At 45.6% G+C, this 26,663-nt stretch overlaps 1 protein-coding gene across 4 annotated transcripts in view; it reads right to left on the bottom strand.

Annotated features, from left to right (window-relative positions):
* The window catches only part of PAX5 (paired box 5), a 188,752-nt gene that overhangs the window by 71,842 nt on the left and 90,247 nt on the right, over positions 1-26,663 (bottom strand). For 2 of the 4 annotated variants that reach the window (XM_070794766.1, XM_070794765.1), the window contains 2 exons: positions 15,901-15,957; positions 8,513-8,642 (listed from right to left, as the gene is read on the bottom strand). In XM_070794766.1, the coding sequence (XP_070650867.1) occupies positions 8,513-8,642; positions 15,901-15,957 (187 nt within the window). The remainder of the gene's footprint in view (positions 1-8,512; positions 8,643-15,900; positions 15,958-26,663) is intronic. The other 2 variants (XM_070794767.1, XM_019966213.2) reach the window with 1 other exon arrangement.

Consider the following 26,663-nt stretch of genomic DNA (forward strand, 5'->3'; position numbering starts at 1 on the left):
AAGGATAGGACAGTTAGGTTTGATCCCTGGGTGGCGAAGACCCCGGGAGGGGGAAATGATAACCACTCCAGTATTCTTTCCTGGGAAATCCCATGGACAGAGGAGCCTGGTGGGCTACAGTCTATGGAACTGCAAAAGAATCGGACACAGTTCAGTGACTAAACAATAACAGGACAGTCAGGTAGTAAAGTCCAGGCTTAAACCCAGGCTGACTCCTGGGTCTAAGTGCTCTTTCCTCAGCCCTCAGCTTCTGTTCACATGAGAAAGGCAGAAGATAGACTTACAATCCTTTCTTTCAAGTACCAAGTTTGGGATACTGGGGGTCTAAACATTGAGCCTGGGGGATACCAGCAAATCAGAGCTGGTGGTTTGGTGATTTGGAACATCTGTCTGTCTTTGTGGGTGCTCATCCACTGGTCCCTGTATGGTCTCTGCTACTTAGAGGGGATGCGTCAAGGGAAGCCCCAGACCCTAGGGCCTGGGTCATTCACCAGGCAGGTGTTTCTCAAAGTTGTTTAACCAGAAGACACCTCTCTCAGTCTCATCCTGCCATTCCAACCGCAGATGCAAAGCGATGGTCCTCAGGGGAAGGTGCCAATAAGGACGTAGGCTGGCCCCATTCCTTTGTTCTCTCAGGCAAAGTGAGGAAACACTGCCAGGTCCTTTGCTGGCATCCGCCCGCTGTCCTCCTTGGCAGGTAGGGACAGTGGCTGTTCCATCATCAAGCCTGTGACCCAAGGACACACCTGTAGATAACTAGCCCCAATCAGGACCCAAACTGCTGACGATGCAGGAATGGGCAGGTCATGTCACTGCTTTGCAAATGGTGAGCCGTTTCTGAAACGTGGCCCCAGCTGGTGGAGCAGTTTAACTTAATATTTTATACGGCATAAAATGATGGAGAGACATGGACTCCTTCTCTAATGAGATCTTCCCTGAGTGGCCTGGAGTGTGAGGACTTGAGTGGAGGAGAACAGAGTCCACCCACCTCCTAGGTCCCAGGCTGGCCGTCCAGCTGAGCACCCACTGCACTCTGGGCCTTGTGAGGAGGGGAGAAGGGGAGGGTGAGGCTGGAAGACTCAGCTCTTCCCCGAGGAGCTCAGAACTGTCAACACATCCACGAGGGCAGGTGGAATTAAATTAACACCACGTGGTGACATGGAGTCCCACCCTAACAGCTTTCAGGGGCATTCCTTCCAGGTGTTCTAACAGCTCTCGGTGGGGCGTCAACTTTCCCCTAGAGGATGTTTTGAAAATTTGTGGGGGCTTTTATCCGCTTGACAGGCATGATTGATTTGGTGTGGAACAGTCCCACACAATGAAGAATCTGCCTTTCATTCTGCATGATTGTCCTTCCTGCCCAACATACATGGAGGTGAGAAATCTGCTTATAATTATTTAAATCTAGAATGGAACTTCATTTACATATAAATGTGGACTTGCAGTTTCCATGGTCTTAATATACACTGAATTTTCTAGGAATGCAACTACCGTGTAAATCGAGTAAAGCTCCTACTTTGTTTTACTTGGAACTTTGCCAAGAGTTCCTCACCTATTCGTAAATTCCTGCTCACAGTATGTCAGACACAGTAAATCTGTGTTCAGGTTTGTTGCTGAGTTCACGGTGATTCTGTGCACCGGGCAAGCCCTGGGCTACTCCTTTATGTCTTGCAGTTTAGACATGCAAGAGTATTTACTTATCAAAGTACATAGCAATTAATTAAAAGCAATTTCAGTTGTTTCTCCTTTATCTAATTAGTTCAGTTCAGTCGCTCAGTTGTGTCCAGCTCTTTGCGATCCCATGGACTGCAGCACGCCAGGCTTTCCTGTCCATCACCAACTGCTGGCGCTTGCTCAAACTCATGTCCATTAAGTTGGTGATGCCATCCAATCATCTCATCCTCTATTGTCCCCTCCTCCTCCTGCCTTCAATCTTTCCCGGAATCAGGGTCTTTTCCAATGAGTCAGCTCTTCGCATCTGGTAGCCAAAGTATTGGAGCTTCACCTTCAGCATCTGCCCTTCCAATGAATATTCAGGACTGATTTCCTTTAGGATGGACTGGTTGGATCTCCTTGCAGTCCACAGGACTCTCAAGAGGCTTCTCCAACACCACAGTTCAAAAGCATCAATTCTTTGGCACTCAGACTTCTTATGGTCCAACTCTCATATCCTTTATCTAATAGTTGAGCATTATTTTTATTTTATTTGAAATAAAATAAAGATAGGCTATATTTTTTATGAACTTAATTTCAGGAGAGTAAAGGGGCACCATGAATATTTGCTACTGTCAGGGGACACCGGGTGGGACTGAGCAGAGAACCCCGGTCTCAGCACAGCACCACAGTGCCCACTGAGCAGGAGAAGGGGCCGAGCAGCGCCCCCTCCAATCATCATACATAGGCATCTGCTCTGCATACGTGTGTCCATGCCTTTGTGTGTGTGTCCTTTATATTTTTCCACTAATGGGATCATACTAAACACATTATTCTGCAAAATTGTTTATTTACTTAAACGTATATCTTGAACACATTCATGTCAGCACAGATAGCTCTACTTAATTCTTTTTAATGTTGCAGAGTAGTTTATTGTGTGAAGGAGCCATAATTTATTAAACCACCTCCTAGTGATAAACACTGAGTTTTTTCCATTTGTTTTTCATGATAAATAACTCTGTCATTATTATATAGATTTAGGCATCACTGTGTATCTGTGTGAAAATATCTGTGAAACAAAGTTCTTAAAGTGAATATAAAAGTTCTGGATTAGATGGCAGGTATGTCCACTTAAAATTTTGAAAGTTATTGACAAGTTTCTTTCCAAAAAACACTGCACTGATTTATATGCCTATAACAGTGTATGAAAATATCTATTTCCGAAACCTCTCCAGTTGGGCCTCAAGAAACATTTCAGTCTTTGATAAGCTGATAGGTTTTATTAGAGTCTCATGTTTATTTTAATTTGTAGCTTTAAAGTTATGAATACAGTGCATATCTTCTTATATGCCATGGGACATCTGCATTTTTCCTGTTCATTTGCTTTACCCATTTTTTTCTATTGATTTTTTTCTCTTTTGTTTCTAAAAACCTCTTAATATATATTAAGGAAATTAGCTTTTTGTCACCTGTGTTTCACTTAAAAATTTTTTATTCTTTGTCTTTTGAATGTTTTTACATACATATGAAACATTTATATTTTAAGCAGTAATTTATATGATTTTTCTTTGTCTTTTGTATTTGGAACAAATTTTAAAAGGCCTTTCCCACTCTAAGGTTATTAAAATATTTCCCTTGTGTTTTTTTCCTAGCTTCATTATGGCCTCATTCTTTAAATTTAAAGTTTTGATCAACTTGAAATTTATTTTGATATAGAGAGTGAGGTATGGATCCAACAGGCCAATCGTCCCAACACCGTTAACTGAATGATTTATATTTCCTCTACTGATATGAAATGCTGTATCTATAAACACCCAGAGTTAGACATGACTGAGCACATGGTGCAATGACAAATGATCTGAACTCTGTATGCTTTTCCATTTGTCCATTTGCTTCATTTTCAGTTAGTAGTTTTAATTGTTGTAAATTTATCATAAAATTTTAAAATATGCTGTTTCATTCACTTTATTTCAGAATTTTTCTAGCTACCCTTGAGTGTTTGTTTGTCTAATATTAGTGTCATTTTGGCAAGTCTTAAGTTCTGTTGGCATTTTGATTGAAAATGCTTTGAATTAATAGAATAGGGGAACTGACCTCTTCATGGTGTTGAGTCTTCCTATCTAAGAACAAGCTGTAGCTCTCCATTTATTTATTTTTTTAAATATTTATTTATTCAGGCTGCACTGGGTCTTAGCTGCAGCATGCAGGACCTTCTACCTTTGTTGTGGTAAGTGGGATCTAGTTCCCTGACCAGGGATTGAACCCAAGCTCCCTGTATTGGGAGCAAAGAGTCTTAGTCACTGAACCACCAGGGAAGTCCCTCCATTTACTCTTTTATACCCTTTCAGATCAGATCAGATCAGTCGCTCAGTCGTGTCCGACTCTTTGTGACCCCATGAATCGCAGCACGCCAGGCCTCCCTGTCCATTACCAACTCCCGGAGTTCACTCAGACTCACATCCATCGAGTCAGCGATGCCATCCAGCCATCTCATCCTCTGTCATCCCCCTCTCCTCTTGCCCCCAATCCCTCCCAGCATCAGAGTCTTTTCCAATGAGTCAGCTCTTCGCATGAGGTGGCCAAAGTACTGGAGTTTCAGCTTTAGCATCATTCCTTCCAAAGAAATCCCAGGGCTGATCTCCTTCAGAATGGACTGGTTGGATCTCCTTGCAGTCCAAGGGACTCTCAAGGTCCAACACCACAGTTCAAAAGCATCAATTCTTCGGCGCTCAGCCTTCTTCACAGTCCAACTCTCACATCCATACATGACCACAGGAAAAACCATAGCCTTGACTAGACGGACCTTTGTCGGAAAAGTAATGTCTCTGCTTTTCAATATGCTATCTAGGTTGGTCATAACTTTCCTTCCAAGGAGTAAGTGTCTTTTAATTTCATGGCTGCAGTCATCATCTGTAGTAATTTTGAGCCCAGAAAAATAAAGTCTGACACTGTTTCCACTGTTTCCCCATCTATTTCCCATGAAGTGGTGGGACCGGATGCCATGATCTTCGTTTTCTGAATGTTGAGCTTTAAGCCAACTTTTTCACTCTCCACTTTCACTTTCATCAACAAGCTTTTGAGTTCCTCTTCACTTTCTGCCATGAGGGTGGTGTCATCTGCATATCTGAGGTTATTGATATTTCTCCCGGCAATCTAGATTCCAGCTTGTGTTTCTTCCAGTCCAGCGTTTCTCATGATGTACTCTGTATATAAGTTAAATAAACATGGTGACAATATACAGCCTTGACGAACTCCTTTTCCTATTTGGAACAAGTCTGTTGTTCCATGTTCAATTCTAACTGTTGCTTCCTGACCTGCATACAAATTTCTCAAGAGGCAGATCAGGTGGTCTGGTATTCCCATCTCATTCAGAATTTTCCACAGTTTATTGTGATCCACACAGTCAAAGTCTTTGGCATAGTCAATAAAGCAGAAATAGATGTTTTTCTGGAACTCTCTTGCTTTTTCTATGATCCAGCGGATGTTGGCAATTTGATCTCTGGTTCCTCTGCTTTTTCTAAAACCAGCTTGAACATCAGGAAGTTCATGGTTCACATATTGCTGAAGCCTGGCTTGGAGAATTTTGATCATTACTTTACTAGTGTGTGAGATGAGTGCAATTGTGCGGTAGTTTGAGCATTCTTTGGCATTGCCTTTCTTTGGGATTGGAATGAAAACTGACCTTTTCCAGTCCTGTGGCCACTGCTGAGTTTTCCAAATTTGCTGGCATATTGAGTGCAGCACTTTCACAGCATCATCTTTCAGGATTTGGAATAGCTCAACTGGAATTCCATCACCTCCACTAGCTTTGTTTGTAGTGATGCTTTCTAAGGCCCACTTGACTTCACATTCCAGGATGTCTGGCTCTAGGTCAGTGATCACACCATCGTGATTATCTTGGTCGTGAAGATCTTTTTTGTACAGTTCTTCTGTGTATTCTTGCCATCTCTTCTTAATATCTTCTGCTTCTGTTAGGTCCATACCATTTCTTTTAGTGGAGTTTTAATGTTAAGTTTATTCCTCAGCATTCTCTGTTTTTCTTTTTTTTCTTTTAGTGCTGTTGTTAATGTTTTCCCCTATTTTATTTTTCTAGCTAGCTATTGTTTACTTACAAGAAAGCTAATGGTTATAAATTATAATGGTATAATATAATATATATTATATATAATATATAATATGTAATGGTATAAATATAATGGTATAATTTATAATATTATACTATTGTATATGTGTTATATTTATAATTAGAATAATTTTAATAGTTCAACATTAGGTGACTTAGGTATGGAGATATTTATATTTGTATTCATTTTCTGCTCTATGATGTGACTTTAAAATAGACAGATCAAAATACAAACAAATCTTTGGTCAAGGGTTTAACCTAAAGATTCAGCTCACATCCAGACTGGCCTTCTGCAGACCCTGAACAGCTAAAGCACCCAGCTAGCTTTTAGCTAGCACTGACTTTCTGCATCAAGGGTTTTCAACTCAAATTCCTTTCCAGATTAGGCTTGTAAGATAATGAGAAAGCAGGTGGGTGGAGGCCCTGTCTTGAGGGGCTGCTGCCACTTATCCTTCACCTTCCACGACCATGTAGGAATACCACACTGTGTGGCCAGATCTGATTTTTCAAAAGAGCCAGAGATACAGATTAAAAAATTTTTAATGTTGACTCAAATTTATAAAAAGTCCTACGTGGGCCCAACTAACCATAAATGTTTTCAGATATGGTTCTAATCTGTGGGTTAGGTTAGCCCTTTGGGCAACTGACCACCAGGTTGCCATATCAATAGATAAGAGTCTCAGAAATACAACCACAGTCTCAACGTTTACTAGATTACTTTCCATCTAAATAGGCTTGTGCAGATGGTAGAATATGTCTTCCTGTGATCTGCCTAAACCCATGAACCCCAAACCCAATAACAAACCCTCCATCTGCAGAGCAGGCCCTGCAGGGATCTCACGTGATCCTCACAAGGGCCCTGAGAGACCAGGACCAAAGTCACAGCAAGGAAGTGAGGGCGCTAGGATTAGCCCCAGGTTATCTGTGTGGTAGAGTGGCCGACCGTACCCGCCAGATCTTCAATTTTATCTCTGCTGCTCACTAGCTGTGATTTCTGGCAAGCTACTTAATTGCCCCAGGCCTTTTAAGAAATGGATCTGATATAATAGTACCCACCTCCCGGGCCTCCTCCAAGGGTAAAACGAGTTCACCTTACAGAGTGGCTGGAACTCCATAACTACTAGATAAAGTGACTTACTATTATTATTAACTAGTCCAGGCTTCTCTCTACTTTATTACCCCTACCTATCCAATTATTTGTACTCCTTTGAAAAGAATAAGCACCCAGGAGACTGTGATGGCTGGCTCTACCTCTCTCCCTTCCCCTTTATACTTCCTCTCCCTGAGACTTGGTTTCTGCTTCTGTAAAATGGGGATGCTGTCAGAGATCTTGTCACAGACCCTAATGACCCCAAGGGGGAGGATTCATGGGACACCTGTGGTGTTAGTAAAAGAATGAACCTCAGTTCATTCTGACTGAGGTACTCCATAGATCTTGCTCCGTTACTGACACTCCATCCCTTGCAGGTTCAGTTGCCCTCCAGGCTTTGGCCCCATTTCAGGCAGACAGGGGACCAAGTCACTCTTGCCTCTTAACTGATCTCCACATAGTACCCAGATCTGCACAAAGAGCCCTGGCTACTCTCACCTGAGCCCCACGAGCTCCAGTCTCAGAGCTGGGCCTGCCCTGCCTAGGAGCCTCCATGAAGCTGGTAGACAGCCTGCCTCATCCAGCTCTTTCCCTAAAGTTCTAACCCAGATCCAGTCCTGATGCAACCACAGCCCACTCACATTTCTAAGAACCCCTTGTCTCTGTCACTGCTTCCTGGGTCTCGTGTACCAGCCTACAGGGACATCCCACTATCTTAGGCTCTCATCCAAGTGCCCCCAGCACCCCACTGTCTGTTCAATACCCAAGACTGCCTCTTGCCTGTTCAGTCAGACATCTTCCCGGAGTTGTTGGCTGAGTCTGTCCATCCGTATTAGCCCAGTGCTGTTGGAGTAGGGCGGAGTGTCTGCCTGTTCCACCCTTCTGGTCCAGCCCCTTACCTAGCGGTGAGCCTGATATGACCAGCCACCTCACAAGGAGTAATAATCACGCCATATTGGGAGCTTGTGTGCGCTAGATCAGAGTCTAAGCAGCTCATGTGTTTGCAGCATTTAATTCTCACAGCAACACCGTGGGGTGGGTGCTAGCACAATTTTACAGATGAAAAAACCATCTGTTAGGCCAGAATTCTTATTTAACTTCCTCAAGAATACGCAGCTACCACAAGTTCAAATCCAGCAACATGCCTCTAGTGCCCACACGCTTCATCTTCACACTGACAGTTCAAGCAACTGGTCTTTAAGAAAAGTAGTCTAAACCTCCTGTCCTTCTTGACTCCACCTGGAAACCTGAAACTCCTGGCAGCGATCTACCAGGAATCCCACTCACCCTATGGGCTGAGGCCCACCAGGACTGCCTTTCTCCCAGACAGCTAAATCCCAGCCATTCTGAACACTTCAGTCCCAGTCCCAGGGGCCCCGAAATCACCCAGCCCCTTGATGCGAGGCTTCCCTGCTCCATCCAGCCCCAGCCCACTGCCCATTTGCTACCTGCTCTCCTCTGGCTCTACGAGAGCATCTACAGCCATGTCTCAGTCCCCCAACCTGTTCCAGAACCTCATAACCTCATTAAAAGAAAGATGGCCCCTGTCAAGCCCCAAAGCACCAAGAAGCCATTTTCGTCATCACATACGTTCTCTCTCTCCCTGCCACTCGCCCCTTGCCCCACCACACCCCAGGTGCCCTCACCTGTCACAATGGGATAGGACTGTGGCCCAGGTACGCTGCTCCCGATGTCAGCGGGGGTGGGACTGGTCAGGTTGGCCTTCATGTCATCCAGCCCTCCTGCCAGCGAGGCCATGGTGGAATAATCGGCAGTCTGAAAGAGGAAACAAGACAGATGTCTCAGCACGGAGGTTCCAAAGCACTCCAGCCAAATACCACTGCCACGTTTTGGGCTCAGCCAGCTAGCCCATACCAGCACCAAGGCTCCTGGGGGGCTCACAGATCCCCGGTATTGAGAGGACACATTCAGCTCGACAGACCAAGACAGGTGTCCAGAATCAGGACGTCTCCCCAAGTGAGGAGGTGGATAAGATTCAGTGCAGCTTCACGAGAATTCAAACCTTGCTTCTTTATGGCTGCAGGTTCCCTTCCCTCAGCCCCAGCCAGCCAGGGACAACCAACCTCCTCTATGCAAGGAGGAAAGCATCTATAACCAAGGCAGAAACATGCATCTTGTAGCCAAGAGGCTGGAAAGGAAAGTTTCTCATTTCTGTGCTCTTAAACCGCAAGCGTAGAATCACAAAAACGAGGGTTAAAGGGAATTTGGGTCATCAACTAGTTGAAACCCTCATTTCACAGAGGAGGAAACTGAGACCCAAGGAGAGGAGGGCTTTGCCCAGGGTCAACAGGGGATGGTTCACCATAAACTCTCACCCCAAAACCATTATATCAAAGCAAATGTTTTTGAATTCTGGAAGCATGTAAACACCACTATGCTGAAAACTGATTTACCAAGTCCACTCCAATCATGTACACAATCATGCTCTTTTCTTTAAGCCATTGCATGAAACCAGAGCTTGTGATGTATCATTTCCTTGGCACCACTGTCAGAATGGTCTCTGGAAAGGTTGTGAAGCTGCCGACATGGGTCTTCCCACTCCAGGAAAAACTACAGCAAGAGTGACAGGTCTTTCCCTCCCGTTCCCCACTTCAATCCCAGGCCTATCTTCAGGTAAAGACATTATTCGCAGATACCCAAGCCAGAGTATTTGGCTGTGCCAAGCTCTGGTGCAGGGAGTCTCCTCCATCACCCTGGCATTGCCAATGGATGATGCCTTTCTGTCTGTCCAGGGTTATGTCCTTAGACAAGGAAACAAGAAGTCTTCTGAAAGGAGTTTGCAGGCTTTCTGGGTAGGGTGATGAGGATTGAGTTACTGGGAGGGAAACCAGAGGAGTCACTGGGCAAGTGGCAGGCAGAGGGGATGAAGACTCAGGCACATCCCTGGTGCTTTTCTCTGCAAATGAATTAGAAAGTAGTTCCAGGGCAGCTCAAATGCTGAGCACGGTGGGTGGCAGCTGTGCATCCAGGAGTACTGCAGGCCCAGGCACCCTGAGATGAATTCTTGCCCAGAGCTCCCGGGACTTTGCACCTGTCTCCAGCAGAGGCTGATTCTGCAATGTGCAGAGAAGAGCATAGGCCCAGAGCCAGCCCAGGGGCTTCTACAGGAGAAGGACAAGATGGTGACAGGCATCCCTGACATCAGGAATCACTATAGAGCTGCAGTAATTAAGACAGTATGGGACTGGCACAGGCATGGATAAATCGACCAATGAAACAGAATCGAGTCCAGAAACTGATTTGTGCATGTATGGAACCTTGATATATGAGAGAGGTGATGTACAAATCAGCAGGGAAGGATGAGACTCTAATAAACAGTGCAGGGGAACCAGTTATCCATTCAGAAACAAGGAGAGAAAAAAGAAATTGGATCTTTACTTTACACCAGACACAAAAATCAATTCTGGGTGGATTAGAGACCTAAATGTGAAAGGCAAAAGCATCTAACATGGTCCAGACTTGGGAACAAGTCTGCCCTTCATAGAAAAGAAAATGTATGCCCCTGGGATGCTCACACAGAGCTCCTGGTCACTGTGAGGACAGTAGTGATTCCTGGCCAACCTGCTGCCTTGCTTCAGTGCCTCTTCCTCCAGGAAGTCCTTTCTGACTACCACTCCCCAGGAAGCAGGAGTCCAGAGTGGCACCAGGACAATAAGAACCATAATATTCACAACTGTGTCAAAGCTCACACTTATCAATCACTTGCTCTATGCCAGGAGCTTTTATCTGTGTTATCCCATTGAATCCTCACACTTACCCCATGTAGTAGGGTCTACATTATTCCTGTGGTACAGATGAAGAAACTGAGACTTCTAACGTAGGAGGAAAGTGTTTGCCTAATGTCATACAGCTTCTAGGTGCCAGAGCCAGGATGCAAACCTGGGTCCATCTGACTCCAAAATCTTGACAATTACCCTAATGATTTTCATACTGTGTCCTAACCCTTCAACAGGTAGGAAATCACTGTGCTAGTACTAACCTTTACAATGGAAAACAGAGTCGACTAGAACAGAAAAGTCTCTCACATAGAAAAAGTAAATCCTGCTTCATCATTCTTTGTTTCTTTGTAAGTGGATACGTGTGTACTAGGTAGAGAGGACAATATATTTCTGGCTGTAGGTCTCACCCAGCAGTCTTCATTCCAGGCAGTGGAAGCTATTGAGAAAAGGTCACTGTCCAGACTTTATCCAGCACAGAATGGGACTTGTTCATGCATTAGCCTCCTAATTTGCTTAAAAAATTAGGATGTAAAGCTCATTGGAGGCCCTCCTTCAGTGTATTGCCACGTGCAAAACCAGGAGGTCAAATTGTCTCTGTGAGGGTCTCTGCGGTTTATGAGACCCCGGGATGGGGACAGCGTCTATCACCTCCCTAGGTTCCTGTGTCCTAGTAGAGGTCTGAGCATAGTGCATGCTTAGTGTTTACTGAGCTTTTTTGTGTATGCAAGATGGCACATGAGGACCAAACATACTCTCTGCCCTTCATCCACAGATCTCAAGGGAAAAGACACGTGGTCCTGAAGCTCCATCCAACAAGGACAAAGGCACAGAGCCATTCATTGACACGGCACAGGAAGTGGTAAAGAAATGTTTCTTGGGCAAGCTGCTATTTATCCTGGACCTGAGCAATCCCTGACCCCCAAGCTGAGTAGAGCTGAAAGAAAGCTCAGAAGTGAGATGGGAGTGATCCAGAAACAAGGCACGTCGATAGTTGCAGGAGGAAGAGGTCCAGATGAAAAAGTAGACAAGCTGGGATTCGACTCTGAAGAGCCTGCACAGTGAACACTGGATGAACAAATGAATGAGTGACCCTTATCCTCAGGAGAGCCAGGCAGTATCTTGGCTAAGAGTAGCACCCCTGTGCCCCTCCCCACCCCACTACCAGGTCTGCCCCTTCCTAGACTCCGGGCTAGGCAGCTGCGTCCACAAGGGAAAGCCTCTAATTCCCAAGGAAGCATAGCCAACCCAGGTTTAAGAAAATGATCGGACAATGGCCAATCCTGCCTCTTAACATATTTAATATCCACATGGAAGAGGCTTTTTGTTATTTGATTCTGTTTTAGTCAGTAAATTCAGTATCAAGGTTTGTTCAGTCACTTCAGCAATTGGGTTTGAATCATCTCTTCCAGACACAGAATCTTCAACTTGTGTAAGACATGCAATGGGAGATCCAAAAATCCAGTTTCTCAAGCACCAGTGGTTGCCAGAAGGTGCAATGAATTTCCCTAAAGAGCTGGGGCTGAGAAGACAGCTGGATTCACAAACCAGCTGTCACTGCCCTTTGCCACGCATGCCTCCCACACCTCTTGCTTACAGGGCTTGAGCCCAATCCGTCTCCTTTGGTGGGGTTCTATAGCTCCTGCTCTGCTCCTGCATGAGCCAGGGGATGCCGTCATTTCATTTGCTTTGTAATTATGCCCCAATTTCTCACCATTCTCTGTCCCACTGAGCTGCCTGTGATTTTTTGAGGCAACTGCCTTCTCCCCCATCTCCTGGGGTCCCTGGACCCTCGCTTCACTGGCTACTCCTCAGTCACTCCAGGAACTGTCCTACCTCTGCCTGGAAAGTTCACCTCATTCAGCCACTTAAACTCACAAGACCCAGTTCAAATGTCATCTCCTTGGTGCAGCCGTTCCTGGACCCCACATTCCTACAAAGAAATCAAGATTCCCTTGTCTATGTTTCTATAATTGGTGTCATTTTGCACAGACCTCTATTATACTTCCCACCATGTATAATGGCTGTTTGTCTATCTCCCTCCAGGTTGCCTTGAGAGCACAGAGCAGGAAATAGCCTGAGAGCCCCCTAAGCGTTTGTTGAATGAATGAATGAATGCATGATCCAGGAGCATGATATTCACCACAAAATCCAAACATTAACTGTAGAGGGTTTGAACAAGAGCAGGAAATAATATGCTAACCTCCCACCTCTACCCCTCATCAAGTCAGGTGACCAGAAGACAACGTCCTTGTCTACCATGAGGTGTAGTCCCTGAGGAAGTGATTTCATTGTTCTGGGACAGAATATCAGGCATTCAACACTGATTAGAGGCAATAAAAGAAAACAACCAAACAAAAAACGTAAAAAAAAAAAATCTTCTAGAGACACTCCCATTAGAACATTCAAATTCCATGTCAATGTCTTCTACAATTCATTACCCACCCATCCCCCCCAAAAAAAATTACTACAGGGACATTGGAAACCCTACATATCCTTCTTTGCCTTGGTTGCCAGGAAGCTTAGTCAAATTCAGAGCTTAGTCACCACAAATGTATCATTGCTGGCACCTTGTAGAATGATCTTAGCCTTTCCTCTGCATAATTTCTGAACTTTTTCAGCCTTAGCTAACGTCGATATAAGTCATTGTTTATTTTGCAGGATACTTCAAGTCCTTTTTGAAAGTGGAAGCTGGGAGAGGTAGAAAGAATGACAGAAAAAGAAAGATGGGAGGGACGATCAGGAGAGAGAAAGACAAGAAAAGAGGGAACCCATGATTGGTGCCTCTTTTCCTGGTAACAGTGGCATCTATTTCCACATCTCATAGTTATTTGGAAAGCCAAGGGCTGAAGAGTGGGGCTGTATTGGTGCGCCTATGCCCTCGGGTGTACCAGCAGCCCCCACCCCCTCCCTCCACTGGCTGTCAAGCCACCAACATCTGCAGGTAACGGTTGTGTCCCACATTCCTACTTTTACAAGTTTTTGGAGTTCTTTTTGTGGATTTTGTGCTTCTGTTCCCTTCCCATTAGGGCTCCTTGGTTCTGTTCTTGACTATGACCCAGGAAAGAAAATAAACTGAGGTCAGCAAGTCACAGGTCCATATAGTTAAAGTTATGGTTTTTCCAATAGTCATGTGAGAGTTGGACCATAAAGGCTGAGTGCCAAAGAATTGATACTTTTGAACTGTGGTGCCAGGAGACTCTTGAGAGTCCCTTGGACTGCAAGAAGATCAAACAAGTCAATCCTAAAAGAAATCAACCCTGAATATTCATTGGAAGGACTGATGCTGATGCTCCAATACTTTGGCCACCTCATGCGAAGAGCTGACTCACTAGAAAAGATCCTGATGCTGGGAAAGATTGAGGGCAGGAGGAGAAGGGAGTGACAGAGGATGGGATGGTTGGATGGCATCACTGACTCAATGGACGTGAGTTTAAGCAAAACTCCAGGAGATAGTGAAGGACAGGGAAGCCTGGCGTGTTAAAGTCCACGGGGGTTGCAAAGAGTCAGACATGCCTTAGAGACTGAATAACAACGGCAAGTCCCAGAGGGTCCACTCCAATGGAGCCAACTGGGGTAAAAGCTTCTCTGCCTACTTACATGAAAAGATGTTCAACGTCGCTCATTATTAGAGAAATGCAAATCAAAACTACAATCAGACATCACCTCACACGAGTTAGAATGGCCATATCATCAAAAATCTACAAACAATAAATGCTGGAGAAGGTATAAAGAGAAGGGGAACCTCCTACACTGTTGGTGGGAATGTAAATTGGTATGGCCACTGTGAAGAACAGTATGGAGGTTCCTTAAAAAACTAAAAATAGAGTTACCCTATGACCCAGCAATCTCCCTCCTGGGCATGTATCTGGAGAAAAAGTTTGAAAGGGTACATGCCTCCTAGTGTTCGTTGCAGCACTGTTTACAACAGCCAAGACATAGAAGCAATCTAAGTGTCTATCGACAAACAAATGAATAAAGAGGATGTGGTACGTACATACAATGGAATATTTTTCAGCCATTAAAAAGAACAAAATAATGCCATTTGCAGCCACACGAGTGGACCTACCAATTGTCACACTGAGTGTAGTAAGTCAGACAGAGAAAGATAAATACTGTATATCACTTATGTGTGGAATCTGAAAAACTGATACAAATGAATTTATTCACAAAACAGAAACAGACTCACAGATTTAGAGAATGAATTTATGGTCACCAAGGTGGGAAGGGTGGGGTGGAAGGATAGATTGGGAGTTTGAGATTGACATGTACACATTGCTATATTTAAAATGCATAACCAACAAGGACCCACCCTATCCTTGAGCACAGGGAATTCCGCTCAGTATAATCTAACAACCTAAATGGGAAAAGAACTTGAAAAAGAATAAATACATGTATATGTATGACTGAATCACTCTGCTGTACACCTGAAATTAACACAATATTTTTTTTTATCGGAAAAGTCTCTCTTCGTGTGACTTTATTTTTTTAAACCTTTTCTTTTGATGGACAGGGAAGCCTGGTGTGCTGCAGTCCATGGGGTCACAAAGAGTCGGACATGACTGAGCGACTGAACTGCTGATTTTGCATTGGTATATAGTCAATAACACAACACTGTTAATCAACTATACATTAGTATAAAATAAAAAGTTAAAAAAGGATAGGCAATCATTTGTCAAGCATGGTTTAAATGAGTGGGTTCCACATTTTTAGTATTTGCATCTTGATTGATAAAATATCTATTGAGAAAAAAAACCAAACTTCTCCACCTACTGCCACAGACCCCTAGGAGGCCTCAAGTTCAAGTCCCACCAGGTATGCACCTCTTCTCAGATACCATGCTCCAAATGACAGTCTTGCACTCTCAAATGTCTGAGTCAGAAGGATGTTCAGGGTTATCTTTTCTAACCTGGAAAAACTGATGTGGGAGGGGAATGGACTTCCTTAGCTAATTTTTATCTGCATAAAATAAAGCCATTGATCCCATAGTAGAAAGAACAGTGAACTAGGAGCAATAACACAGGGTTCCTGCCCCAGCCCTGCCTCTGTCTCACCTGTGTGACCTCAGGCAAGCTGGGCCAGTTCTCTGAGCCTTATTTTCCTCATTAATGAGATTTAAGTCTAGCCCTCTGCCCCTTGCCTGCCGAGGAGACTGTGAAGATCCGAAGGATAAGGAAAGGGGCCGCACTTCGGACACTAGGCAGCAGGGAAGGCCATGGACTCGTAGCAGGGACTCGAGGCGGCGCGCGCCCCAGGGAGGTGTGTGCTTGGTGTCACTTGGGTCCCTAGGAAATTACCTGGAAAAGGACTGCCTGGGGCTGCACCAAGTATTGTCTCATCAGCACGGGGCACCACTGCCATAGCATGGAGGAGAAAAGAAACACAGACACGTGAGAAGGAGGGCAGCGCGAAGCAGGCCAGTGCAGGGGGGCAGGCTGGGGGGCTGCTGCCTCAGCTGGCCACCTGGGCCAGCACAAGGCTTCCCCATCACCTGCTGAGTCCTCCAGGTTCACCGCTGGGCGTGAGGCGGCCCTTGGGAGATGGGCCAGAGCCAGGCCAACCAGTCCCCCACCTGAGGGACCAGACACGGGCTCAACTACGCACCTACCCAGAGAAGGACAGAAGCTGGAGTAGGGGAGGCGAGTCCCCAGGGCCCGGCCTGATGACAGGCAGGAGTGCGGCTGAGAAACCCGCCAGTTCTGTGGACAGGAGGACCAGAGGACAGGGCTCACGTCTGCCACAGGCAAGGTTCGTGCATTGTGGAGCCAGGCCAGGCACCTCAATTCTCGGCTCCTTCTCTCATCTTCACCGTGGGGATACATGACCTACCGCACAGGGTTATGACCAGGCATACAGGAAGTGATAAGAATGTCAACGCCTGAGGGCAGGTCTTTTTGCTCTCGTTTTTTTTAGTTTTCATGGCCAGTATCCCAGTGAGTTTATCAACATTGATATCCCAGTGTGATTTTACCAGATGTTATCATTGGAGGAAACTGGATAAGGGTATATGGGATCCCTCTGCATTATTTCTTTAGCACTGCATGTAAACCTATAATTATTTCAAACTAACAAGTTTAATTTTAAAAAAGAAAAAAAGAAACACAAAAAAACAATAAACTTCGAGCATTCCATCTCCACTAAACCAAATGGAAGATGAATCAAACTTGCAAAAGACATTTTTGCTGAAAGGAGGGATGATGAATGATGCCTGCAAAAGTGCTCCATAATCTACAAAGTGCTACTGCCAGTATTATCAGAGGGGAAGAACTGCTAAGAATTCTGAATGGCCTCACTCTTCCAGGAAGCCCTCCTGGACTTCCCCTCTTGTGTTCCTAGAACCCTAAAGTGCATGCACATCCCTACAGCTGCACTTAACACTCTGTATTGTATACTTCATTATTTAAGGGCCCTCATTCCCCAACCACAGTGTGAATTTCATGAGAATAGGGCTGTGTCTCCTTTATCTTTGTGACAGCAGTTCCTGGCCCAATGCCCAGCTCTGAACAGATGTGACATAAATGCCTGTGGATCCAAATGAACTGGGACAGGTACCATGGCCTGGCTCTGCCAACAGCATCCAAGGTGCTTCCCAGGGTCACTGAGAAGTAAGTGACAGAAAAATGCTTTGATTCATCAGAAAGTACCCTAGGCATGAATGAGACATGCTCATTATTCACGTGGTTCTCCAGAATTGTGTCCATGACTTGGTCAACATGGTCTGCAGTAGAATCAAGGGGCTTCCAAGAAGAGATTTGCAAGGTTTAACTGACTCATCTCTCCCTATTCCATTTACAGCATGCCAGGCGTCACTCCAGCCCATTCCCAGACATACAGGTGGTGGGCACAGGAGGGAAAGCCCAGGGAGGAGAATGAAATCAGATATTCTGGTTTCTGTCCCAGAGAAATTTCTAGCACTGACTCATCTGGAGGCCCCCTTCTCCCACCATGGCCACTTAGAGAAACTTGTGTGTGTGTGTGTGTGTGTGTGCCCAGTTGCTCAATCATGTCCAGCTCTTTGTGATCCTATGGACTGGAGCCCACCAGGCTCCTCTGTCCATGGGATTTTTCAGGCAAGAATACTGGAGTGGGTTGCCATTTCCTCCGGCCCAGGGATAGAATCCGCAGCTCCTCCATCTTTGGCATTGTAGGAGGATTCCTTACCTGCTAAGCCATCAGAGAAGCCCTAGAGAATCTTAGTGAACCAAATCTCAGGACCCAAGGGAGCTCGGGGGTTATGGAGGTTGATCTTCAGCTGATGCTCAAAACTCACTGGTGACAGGAAACTCCCTACTTCCTGAGGCAGCCGCTTGGTGGCCACACAGCTCTGGCTACCACAAAGTGCTAAGGCCTCCCCACGCTGGTCTTCAGTGTGCTCTCTATTGGTCTTCAGTGTGCTTTCTGGGACCCCAGTTCCAACGAATGTCCTCTCACAGCATAAGCAGCTTGCTTCTGCTTTTCTTGTCACCCCATCGCCTGGTTAACTCATGCTGTTCTCACAGTCAATGCAGAACTCACCACAAGCTCATGTGAAATGGAAAGTGATTTTGCATAGGATTGTTTTGAAGTATTCATTTTCTCCTATCCCTAACCAGTATGCTATTTGTAAGGGAGCGCTCTGTGCTTGTAAACCCTCCCTGGCTCCTCACTGCCTCCAGGTAATGTTGACCCAAACCATACAGACCCCAATCCAAATCCCAACCTGCTTTTCCAATTTCAACTCAGATCTACCTACTTCTGAAACTACCCACAACTCCAGCCACACCGCACTTGTACTAATTCCTGAGCACCCCAGTCACTCCACTCAGTGCCTCTGTTCACTCTGTTTTCCATCCTCATCCCAGTCCAAATCATTGTTCTCTAAGGCCCAGTTTCAATGCCGTCTCTTCCCTAAGTCTTTTTGGTTGAAATAAATCATTTTCTTCTCTGAATTGCCCCAGGATTTTCACCACCCTGTGTTTGCAATATTTATCACCTCTTGATGAAAGTGAAAGGGGAGAGTGAAAAAGCTGGCTTAAAACTCAACATTCAAAAAGTAAGATCATGGCATCCGGTCCCATCACTTCCTGGCAAATAGATAGGGAAACAATGGAAACAGTGACACACTTTATTTTCTTAAGCTCCAAAATCACTGCAGGTGGTGACTGCAGCCGTGAAATTAAAAAACATCTATTTCTGCTTTATTGACTATGCCAAAGCCTTTGACTATATGGATCACAATAAACTGTGGAAAATTCTGAAAGAGATGGGAGTTCCAGACCACCTGAGCAGCCTCTTGAGAAACCTGTGTGCAGGTCAGGAAGCAACAGTTAGAACTGGACACGGAACAACAGACTGGTTCCAAATCGGGAAAGGAGTATGTCAAGGCTGAATATTGTCACCCTGCTTATTTAACTTATATTCAGAGTACATCATGAGAAACGCTGGGCTGGATGAAGCACAAGCTGGAATCAAGATTGCCGGGAGAAATATCAATAACCTCAGATATGCAGACAACACCACCCTTATGGCAGAAAGTGAAGAAGAACTAAAGAGCCTTTTGATGAAAGTGAAAGAGGAGAGTGAAAAAGTTGCTTTAAAGCTCAACATTCAGAAAACTAAGATCATGGCATCTGGTCCCATCACTTCCTGGCAAATAGATGGGAAACAGTGGCAACAGTGTCAGACTTTATTTTCTTGGGCTCCAGAATCACTGCAGATGGTGACTGCAGCCATGAAATTAAAAGATGCTTACTCCTTCGAAGGAAAGTTATGACCAACCTAGACAGCATATTAAAAAGCAGAGACATTACTTTGCCAACAGAGGTCCATCTAGTCAAGGCTATGGTTTTTCCAGCAGTCATGAATGGATGTGAGAGTTAGACTATAAAGAAAGCTGAGATGAAGAACTGATGCTTTTGAACTGTGGTGTCGGAGAAGAATCTTGGAAGTCTCTTGGACAGCAAGGAGATCAAACCAGTCCATCCTAAAGGAAATCAGTCCTGAATATTCACTGGAAGGACTGATGCTGAAACTGAAGCTCCAATACTTTGGCCACTTGATGCAAAGAACTGACTCATTGGAAAAGACGCTGATGCTGGGAAAGATTGAGGGCAGGAGGAGAAGGGGACGACAGAGGATGATTGGATGGCATCAACAACTCAATGGACATGAGTTTGAGCAAGCTCCTAGAGTTGGTGATGGACAAGGAAGCCTGATATGCTGCAGTCCATGGAGTTGCAAAGAGTTGGACACAACTGAGCGAGTGAACTTGATCCCAGTCATTTGACATTGTATCTGCTCTCCCTCTGAGATGAGGAGGCACCTCTGGGCAGTCTGATTTGGGCCAGTAGGCTGGGGAGACGTATCCTGAATGAAGCTGAGCAAGGGAGAGAGAGAAGGAACAAAAGATTCTGGGGTCCACCCTGAACTTCAGGAAACCTGTGAGATGAGCAAGGAGAGAAGGCCCTGGGCTTGGAGCATTCTGGCTCTTGTCCTCCCAAACGCAAAAGAAGAAATGACAAGAGCTCCACTTCTGGAGGACAAGAGCCAGAACCCAGAAGCCAAGGCTTCCTGAATGATAAGAAGACGCAGTGGGAGGGAACTGTGTGGAGGAGGGAGAGGAGGACTCCCTCCTTGGGAATTGCCAGGGTCTTCTCAGACTCTGCCATCCAGATCCTGATGTAGCAAAGAGGAGGAAGATTTCCAAAAACAGAGCTCTATCTCAGAGCAGCCAAATTCCACCAACTTCTTCCAGGCAGTTTCATGGTGGAGCCCGGCTGTCCCATCCTGCTACAGGGAAGGGAGAAGGGCAGGGAGGCTCACTACCACCAAAGGAATGCCTCTTGGCTACCAAGGGGCCTGAAAGGGGGCATGCAAAGGGATGTCCTCCATCCTTAAGTACCTGGCACAGGAGTGGGGGACATCCCAGGATGCTCATAGTTCACTTTCTTTTGGATTTATTTCCCAAATGCAGGAAGACAGAAAGGCTATCCCTGTGGCTGCAAAGAAACAAAAGACTTCCCTCTGTAGTGCAAGATTAATAGGGTGGAGGCCGGGAGGGGAGCTTGGATGCCCTTCCCTACCACCACTGCCCTGCCACTGCTGAGCGGTGACATGCGTGTGCGTGTGCGCGCACACACACACACACACACACACACACAAAGACACACTCCTCAGGTCAAAGGTCATCTCTCTGCCCCTTCTGTTCCCCATGAGGAAGAACCTTCCATCAGGCAACATTTTGAAAAGGCAAAAGGCAGTCTCGGGAGGGCATTCCCTCTGTCACCAAGGTCTGCTACAGCCAAACAGACACCGCCAAGAGAAACGCCGGAAAAAGAAGGCTGAGAGAACCAGGCCTCTCACAGCTAATTCAGACTCCACCTCAGACGATTCTAGCATCTCTGACCGAAACCCTCAGGCACAGGATAAGTCAGGAGTACTCGTATTTGTTGGATGCTTCCTACACATCAGATACTGTTCTAGGTGTTAGCGTGTGTAAGCGTGCGTGCATGCTCGGTTGTGTCTGACTCTTTGTGACCCTATGGGCTGTAGCCCACCAGGCTCCTCTGTCCATGAGACTCTCCAGGCAAGAATACTGAAGTGGGTTGCCATGCCCTCGTCCAGGGGATCTTCCCAATCCAGGGATCAAACCTGGGTCTCCTGCATTGCAGGAGGATTCTTTACCGCTGAGCCACTAGGATGCCCTCTAGGTGTTAAAACCCATTAATTTATTTAACCCTTATAATGACCCTATGGGTAAATATTATTACTCCCAGTTTACAGAGGATGAAATTGAGGCACAAGGGACCAAAATAATGTGCCTGAATCACCCCGCAGCAGGGCTACTCCAAGCCTGAGATGCTGAACTCCACTAGACACCACCTTCATCAACCCAATCCTGGTCTGGATGGGAAAGCTGAGAACAGAGAGCGGAGGGAGCTGCACGCGGGGTTAGACTCAGGTCCTGTTGGATCCCACAGTCTGTGTTCTTCCCCACGATGCCACAGGGCCCAGGACAGGGTGACCGACTGCCAATCCAGAAGCATCTTCACAGGCTTCATGAAACTCCACCTGTGACAAGCCCATTCCTCCTCCCCGAGCACCTTTTCCTTTCCTCTCCTCCAATCTTGTCTCTCCACCCATTCTCATCCTGGCTCAAGAATGACCTCCAGTATGAAATGTTTCCAGGTGGGTTCAGCCAGCAATGGTAGGAACTTCATCCTTTTCTCTCCCCACTTCGTCTCAGAGGGCAGCCTAAATGATAAACTCAGAGGACAGCCGTGTGCAGACTGATGTTGGCGTTGGCAAATAATCTTCATATGAGTGGGAAATAAAAAGAAACAAAAATGTAACATTGCACTATGAAGAGAAAAATCAGGCATCAGACTGCTTGGTTCAGGTGCTGTGTTCTTGACTGAAGGATACATTCTGGTTTTAGAAAAATGAGAAACAAAAGGAAGGAGACACTAGGCTTAGGCCGAAGCTTTTCTGTGTAAATTAATACTATTATGTAAATAATAGAGACAAAACTAGCACAATAACAATGGTGTTTCTGTTTATTCGCCTCTTTACGAAGATTAACTTAAGAGCCTTTGTTTTTAATTATTAGAAATATGTTTGCATTTTGCAGTCATGTGTTAATTTCATGAATCTTGCATTTCATACCTGGAAAGAAAGCATAATAACCATTCTTTGTGCTAATACCTACAATTTATTTAAGCAAGCAAGCCATTGGCCTTGAGACTGGACATGTAAACAAACATACTTCTGAAGGCTTGGTTTGAGCTTGGTTTTTAACAATTCCTTTCTCTCTCAGATACACACACACACACACACACACACGTACATACGTTAAATTTAGCCTCCTGGTTTTATTTTCTTCACCTCTCAACCACAAATCAAACTTCAAATAATATAAAATTGCTGGCTAGAAAGAGGCTTCCCACAAATAAACAAAAGCTTTCAAGCCAAAGGCAGAGATGTTCCCATCTCCCCATCTAACCCTCTCAACCTCCTCTGCCTGCTCCAACAGAACACCCTCTCTCTGCCCAACTGCCCAGGAAAACCCTGAAATCTCTCATTTTCATTTCCAGGAGAGGAAGAGGTTTGATCCCCCCCACATAAAAAGAAAAGTTCAGTAATAACAGGAAGCTGGGAAAACCCAGGCAGACTCTTCCCTGCCATCCATGTCAAGCTCACAAAGAGAAAAAAAAAATTATACCATCCGACATGGTTGGAAGAGTTTAATCCAAAGCACTGCTAATTAATATCCCCAGCTTTCCAGAAGCCAGTGCCACATACAGCTGCGAGGGCAACAAGGCTGTTCTCCCTTCAATTTTATGGGAAGAACATTTTCATTACAAAGCCTCCTCCCAGGCCCTCCTCTCTCGCCAGATTAGCTGAGAAGGAAGTGGATGATCCATATATCAGAACTCCTTCTCTCTCCATTAATTTTATTATTTATATCGCATTTTTAAAGTTTATTGGTACAACCCTCTGTGCACCTGGCCAGAGCCCTCTGACAGACAGTGGTATCCTCCTGCATCTTTTGCTCAGGGGGACTTTATGAATTGGTCACCAGAAGATGCCAACTTTTTGAAATTTGCCTCAGAGAGGGAGCTGACTCCAGTGGCATTTCCTGCCTACTCCCCCACCCCCCACTCCAACACATGCTCACCATTTTAAAAAACAAATGCTGAAGATTCTAAACCCACTCATTTGTGAAATGTATGAGTACTTGATGGCTTAGAATGAGCTCTGGGTGCTTCCTAGGGGACTCCCTAAAACCCTGGGGGAGGGGTGTCCCACGAGCCCCCACCCAAGTCAAGCGTCCCCAGCTGAGCCAGCAGACTTGAACCGTTTTTTAACCCAATCTGCCAGACCACGGACAGGCCTGGAGAGGCCCCGCGTCTTACCATTTTATTCTGAAACCCCACGTGCTCAAAGCTGTCTCTTTCCAAGCCTCCTAAAGGGACCCCAAATCCAATCTAAATGTCTCGAATTTACCTGTTTGTCTTTTATACATATAAATAGCTGCATTTCCATTCTCTTTTTGTTTCTCATTTTCATTTGGTTCTAATATCTGCATGTAAATGTCGGAAAATAGCATCTGTAATTGGAGATTATGAAGTATGGCCAGCTCCTGACAGGCTGCTAAGGAAGATGGATTATCCTCATTTTTCTGTAAATTTTGTCAATTTTGGAATTCATAAGCTATCAACACTGATCAAAATGGGACTTCACAGCTGTGTCAAAAAAAAAAGAGAGAGAGAAAGAGCAAGAGAGAGAGAACGCGCACGCACTCTGGAAGGCAGGCAGTTATGCGCAGGGGCCATGCAGCAGGCAGCGAGAGGTTGGCACGGCAGACTGAATGCCCCGTCATGGGGCAGTCACCCTCCTCCTGTGCCCTCCCCTCCACGCTGGCAGCTCCCTGCTCACGGGCTTCCCTGGAATTCGGGGTGGGGCTGCCTAGCCCCCTGGCTAAATCAAATAGCTAAATCACGCTACTGGAAGGCCACAAATCCTTCAAGGCACCCACTCAAACCCGAGGCTTAATTTATTGCCGGGCGCAGCCTTCCTTATTTATCCGAGGAGTCTGCGGGCTCCCTCAGCGCGGACCTCCGAGATGTTCTACTCCTTCCAGACCATCACGGCCCACTTGAGGCAATTGTGCTGGTCTCTCTCTCTCAATTTTCCCATTACTGGGAGTAAGTACTGTTGGGACTCTGTAATAGCCCGACTGCAGCCCATATCAATAACAGATGAGGTTTAATCGTCCAACACAAAAATTATTTAGGCGCCGTAAGGACATTCAATGTCATTTGCATAATGGCATTTCTATCGCACGCACCTAACCCGTCTTGCATAAACAAGGCCTTGGGACCATAAATAATAATAAATCATGACGTCTGCACGCCTCTTGCAGTAATAGGAGCCACTCTTTGTGGAAATTATTTCAGCAGGAAATGGGCACTGTAATTTTAAAGACATGTGGTGCGGGGAGGTGCGGTAAATCACGCCTGCGCACGATCCCTGGGAGCAGCCGGGGCCCTGCCCAGAGCCCACAGTGACATCCCAGAGTGACAGGAGGAGGGGGACACAGGATGCACCACTGTCCCAGTAAACTGTAGAGGGCAGGATGCACAGAGCCCAGTGTGGGGAGAATTGGCTTTGGACCTGGAGAAGCCCAGGCCTATCTTTGTTCTAGCAGAATGGAAGCTCCATGAGGGCAGTGATTGGCAATTTTTTCCTGAGCAAGTGCTCAGGAAATACCCAAAAGTCATGCAATGAGTGGAGACAGTCCTTGGCTCAGGTAGGGAGTGGATGAGAAGAGCCTGAAAATAGGTTAAGGTGAGATAAATGGAGACACAGACCCAGAGGAATTAAGAAAGGATGGGGCATAGAAGCATAGGTACCGCTGATCTGTGAGTGACAGAGTGAAAATGTCCAATAAACTCTAAGCTGTATTGCAAGGCAGCTGTGGGCTACTAGAAAGGCACAGATGAGGGATGGTGAACAGAGCAGAGTGTGCGCCTGCAGGTTCTGGAGGCAGACACAACTGGAGGATAATCCCAGCTCCATGCATCTCAGACTGGCTGCCTCTCCCCTCTAAGCCCCAACTTCCTCATCTGCTAGACAGCATAATACCTGTACAAGCAGCCCTCCTTATCTGTGAGTCCTGCATCCATCGATACAGAAGACCAGCTGCAAGGGACTTGAGTGTCCCTGGATCTTGGTATCTGAAGGCAATCTGGATCCAATGTCCTGGGGATAGGATACCAAGGGATGACTGTACTCAGCTCACAGTGTTCTGAGGGTTAAATGAGATAATGTGAGCAAAGTAACCCGTGCTTGATGAAGCTTTGCCATTGTTATTATTGGTACAACTACTACTATTATTCTTCAAGAAACAACAGGAGAGAATTTAGGTACAGCTCTGCTTCTTACCAGCTGTGGGCCTCAGCTACCTCTGATCTGTCCAAGAAGAGCATGATAAAATGACCCCTACCTACCACCCAGAGCTGCTATGACAGCTCTAAAACAAGGTAGCGCTGTGAAGCGCCTTGTTAGTATAACACACTGTCTGCACAAGAAGGATGAATATTAACATTCCTCACGAGTCCAAGCAAAGAACATGGGGGAGAGGTCTCTACACCTGCCCCTGTCATCTCCAGCCATCCCTGGCAGCACCCTCAAAAGTTTATGGTTTCCAGAAAAGTCCTGACAGGATACACCCTAAGGCACCTAAGGAAACCACAGCATTGCCTCTGGGAGGTAGAAGAAGGGACTGAGATTGGAACTGTTATTAACAGTTTAAGTCTTATCTGTAATGTGCTAATTTTACTGGAAGACAAGTACTACTTGTGTCATTGGGATTTTTAAAGCTGATGGAGTTCCATACCTCTAATGGCCTGGCTCACCCTATTCCCTCCACTGGAATACAGGAGGATGGAACAGCAACAAGGGGCCAACCAAGCGATTTAACAATAACCACACTCTTCACCCAAAGGAACTGAGAGAAACAATATGATGTAATTTCTCCATCCAGTCTGCCTTGGCAGACTGGGAGGCCTGGGCTGTGTGCTGTGCTATATGGGGAAAGATGTAAATTTCAGACCCCAACAGTCTCTTGGGGGGTAGGTGGCTCTGGCACCTAAAATGCCAACTTCAGCTTACACACTGACCTCACCCTTGCCAAAATAAGAAAACCACTCAGAGCCAAATAAAGTCTGGAGTTTAGTTATTAGTGTTGTACCAACGTAAGTTTCTTAGTTTTGACAAGTGGATCGTGGTTACATGACGTTAACAATAGGGGAAACTGGGTGAGAAGTATGTGGGAACTTTCTATACTATCTTTGCAACTTTTCTGTAAATTTAAAATTGCTCCAAAAAAAGATATATGTAAAAATAAAAAAAGGAGAAGCAGCCAGACTTCACTCATAATAAGAGAAGAGCCCATTAAAGAGCCATAATGTACCCTTTTTCATCTGTTAGATTAGCAATGATTCAAGGGGTTGATCCTCCACTTGGAGGGAGCTGTTGGGAAAAACAAGTCTTCTCATTTCAGAGAGAAATGTCTTTG

The sequence above is a fragment of the Bos indicus genome, chromosome 8 (assembly GCF_029378745.1).
Source record: "Bos indicus isolate NIAB-ARS_2022 breed Sahiwal x Tharparkar chromosome 8, NIAB-ARS_B.indTharparkar_mat_pri_1.0, whole genome shotgun sequence".
NCBI lineage: Eukaryota > Metazoa > Chordata > Mammalia > Artiodactyla > Bovidae > Bos > Bos indicus.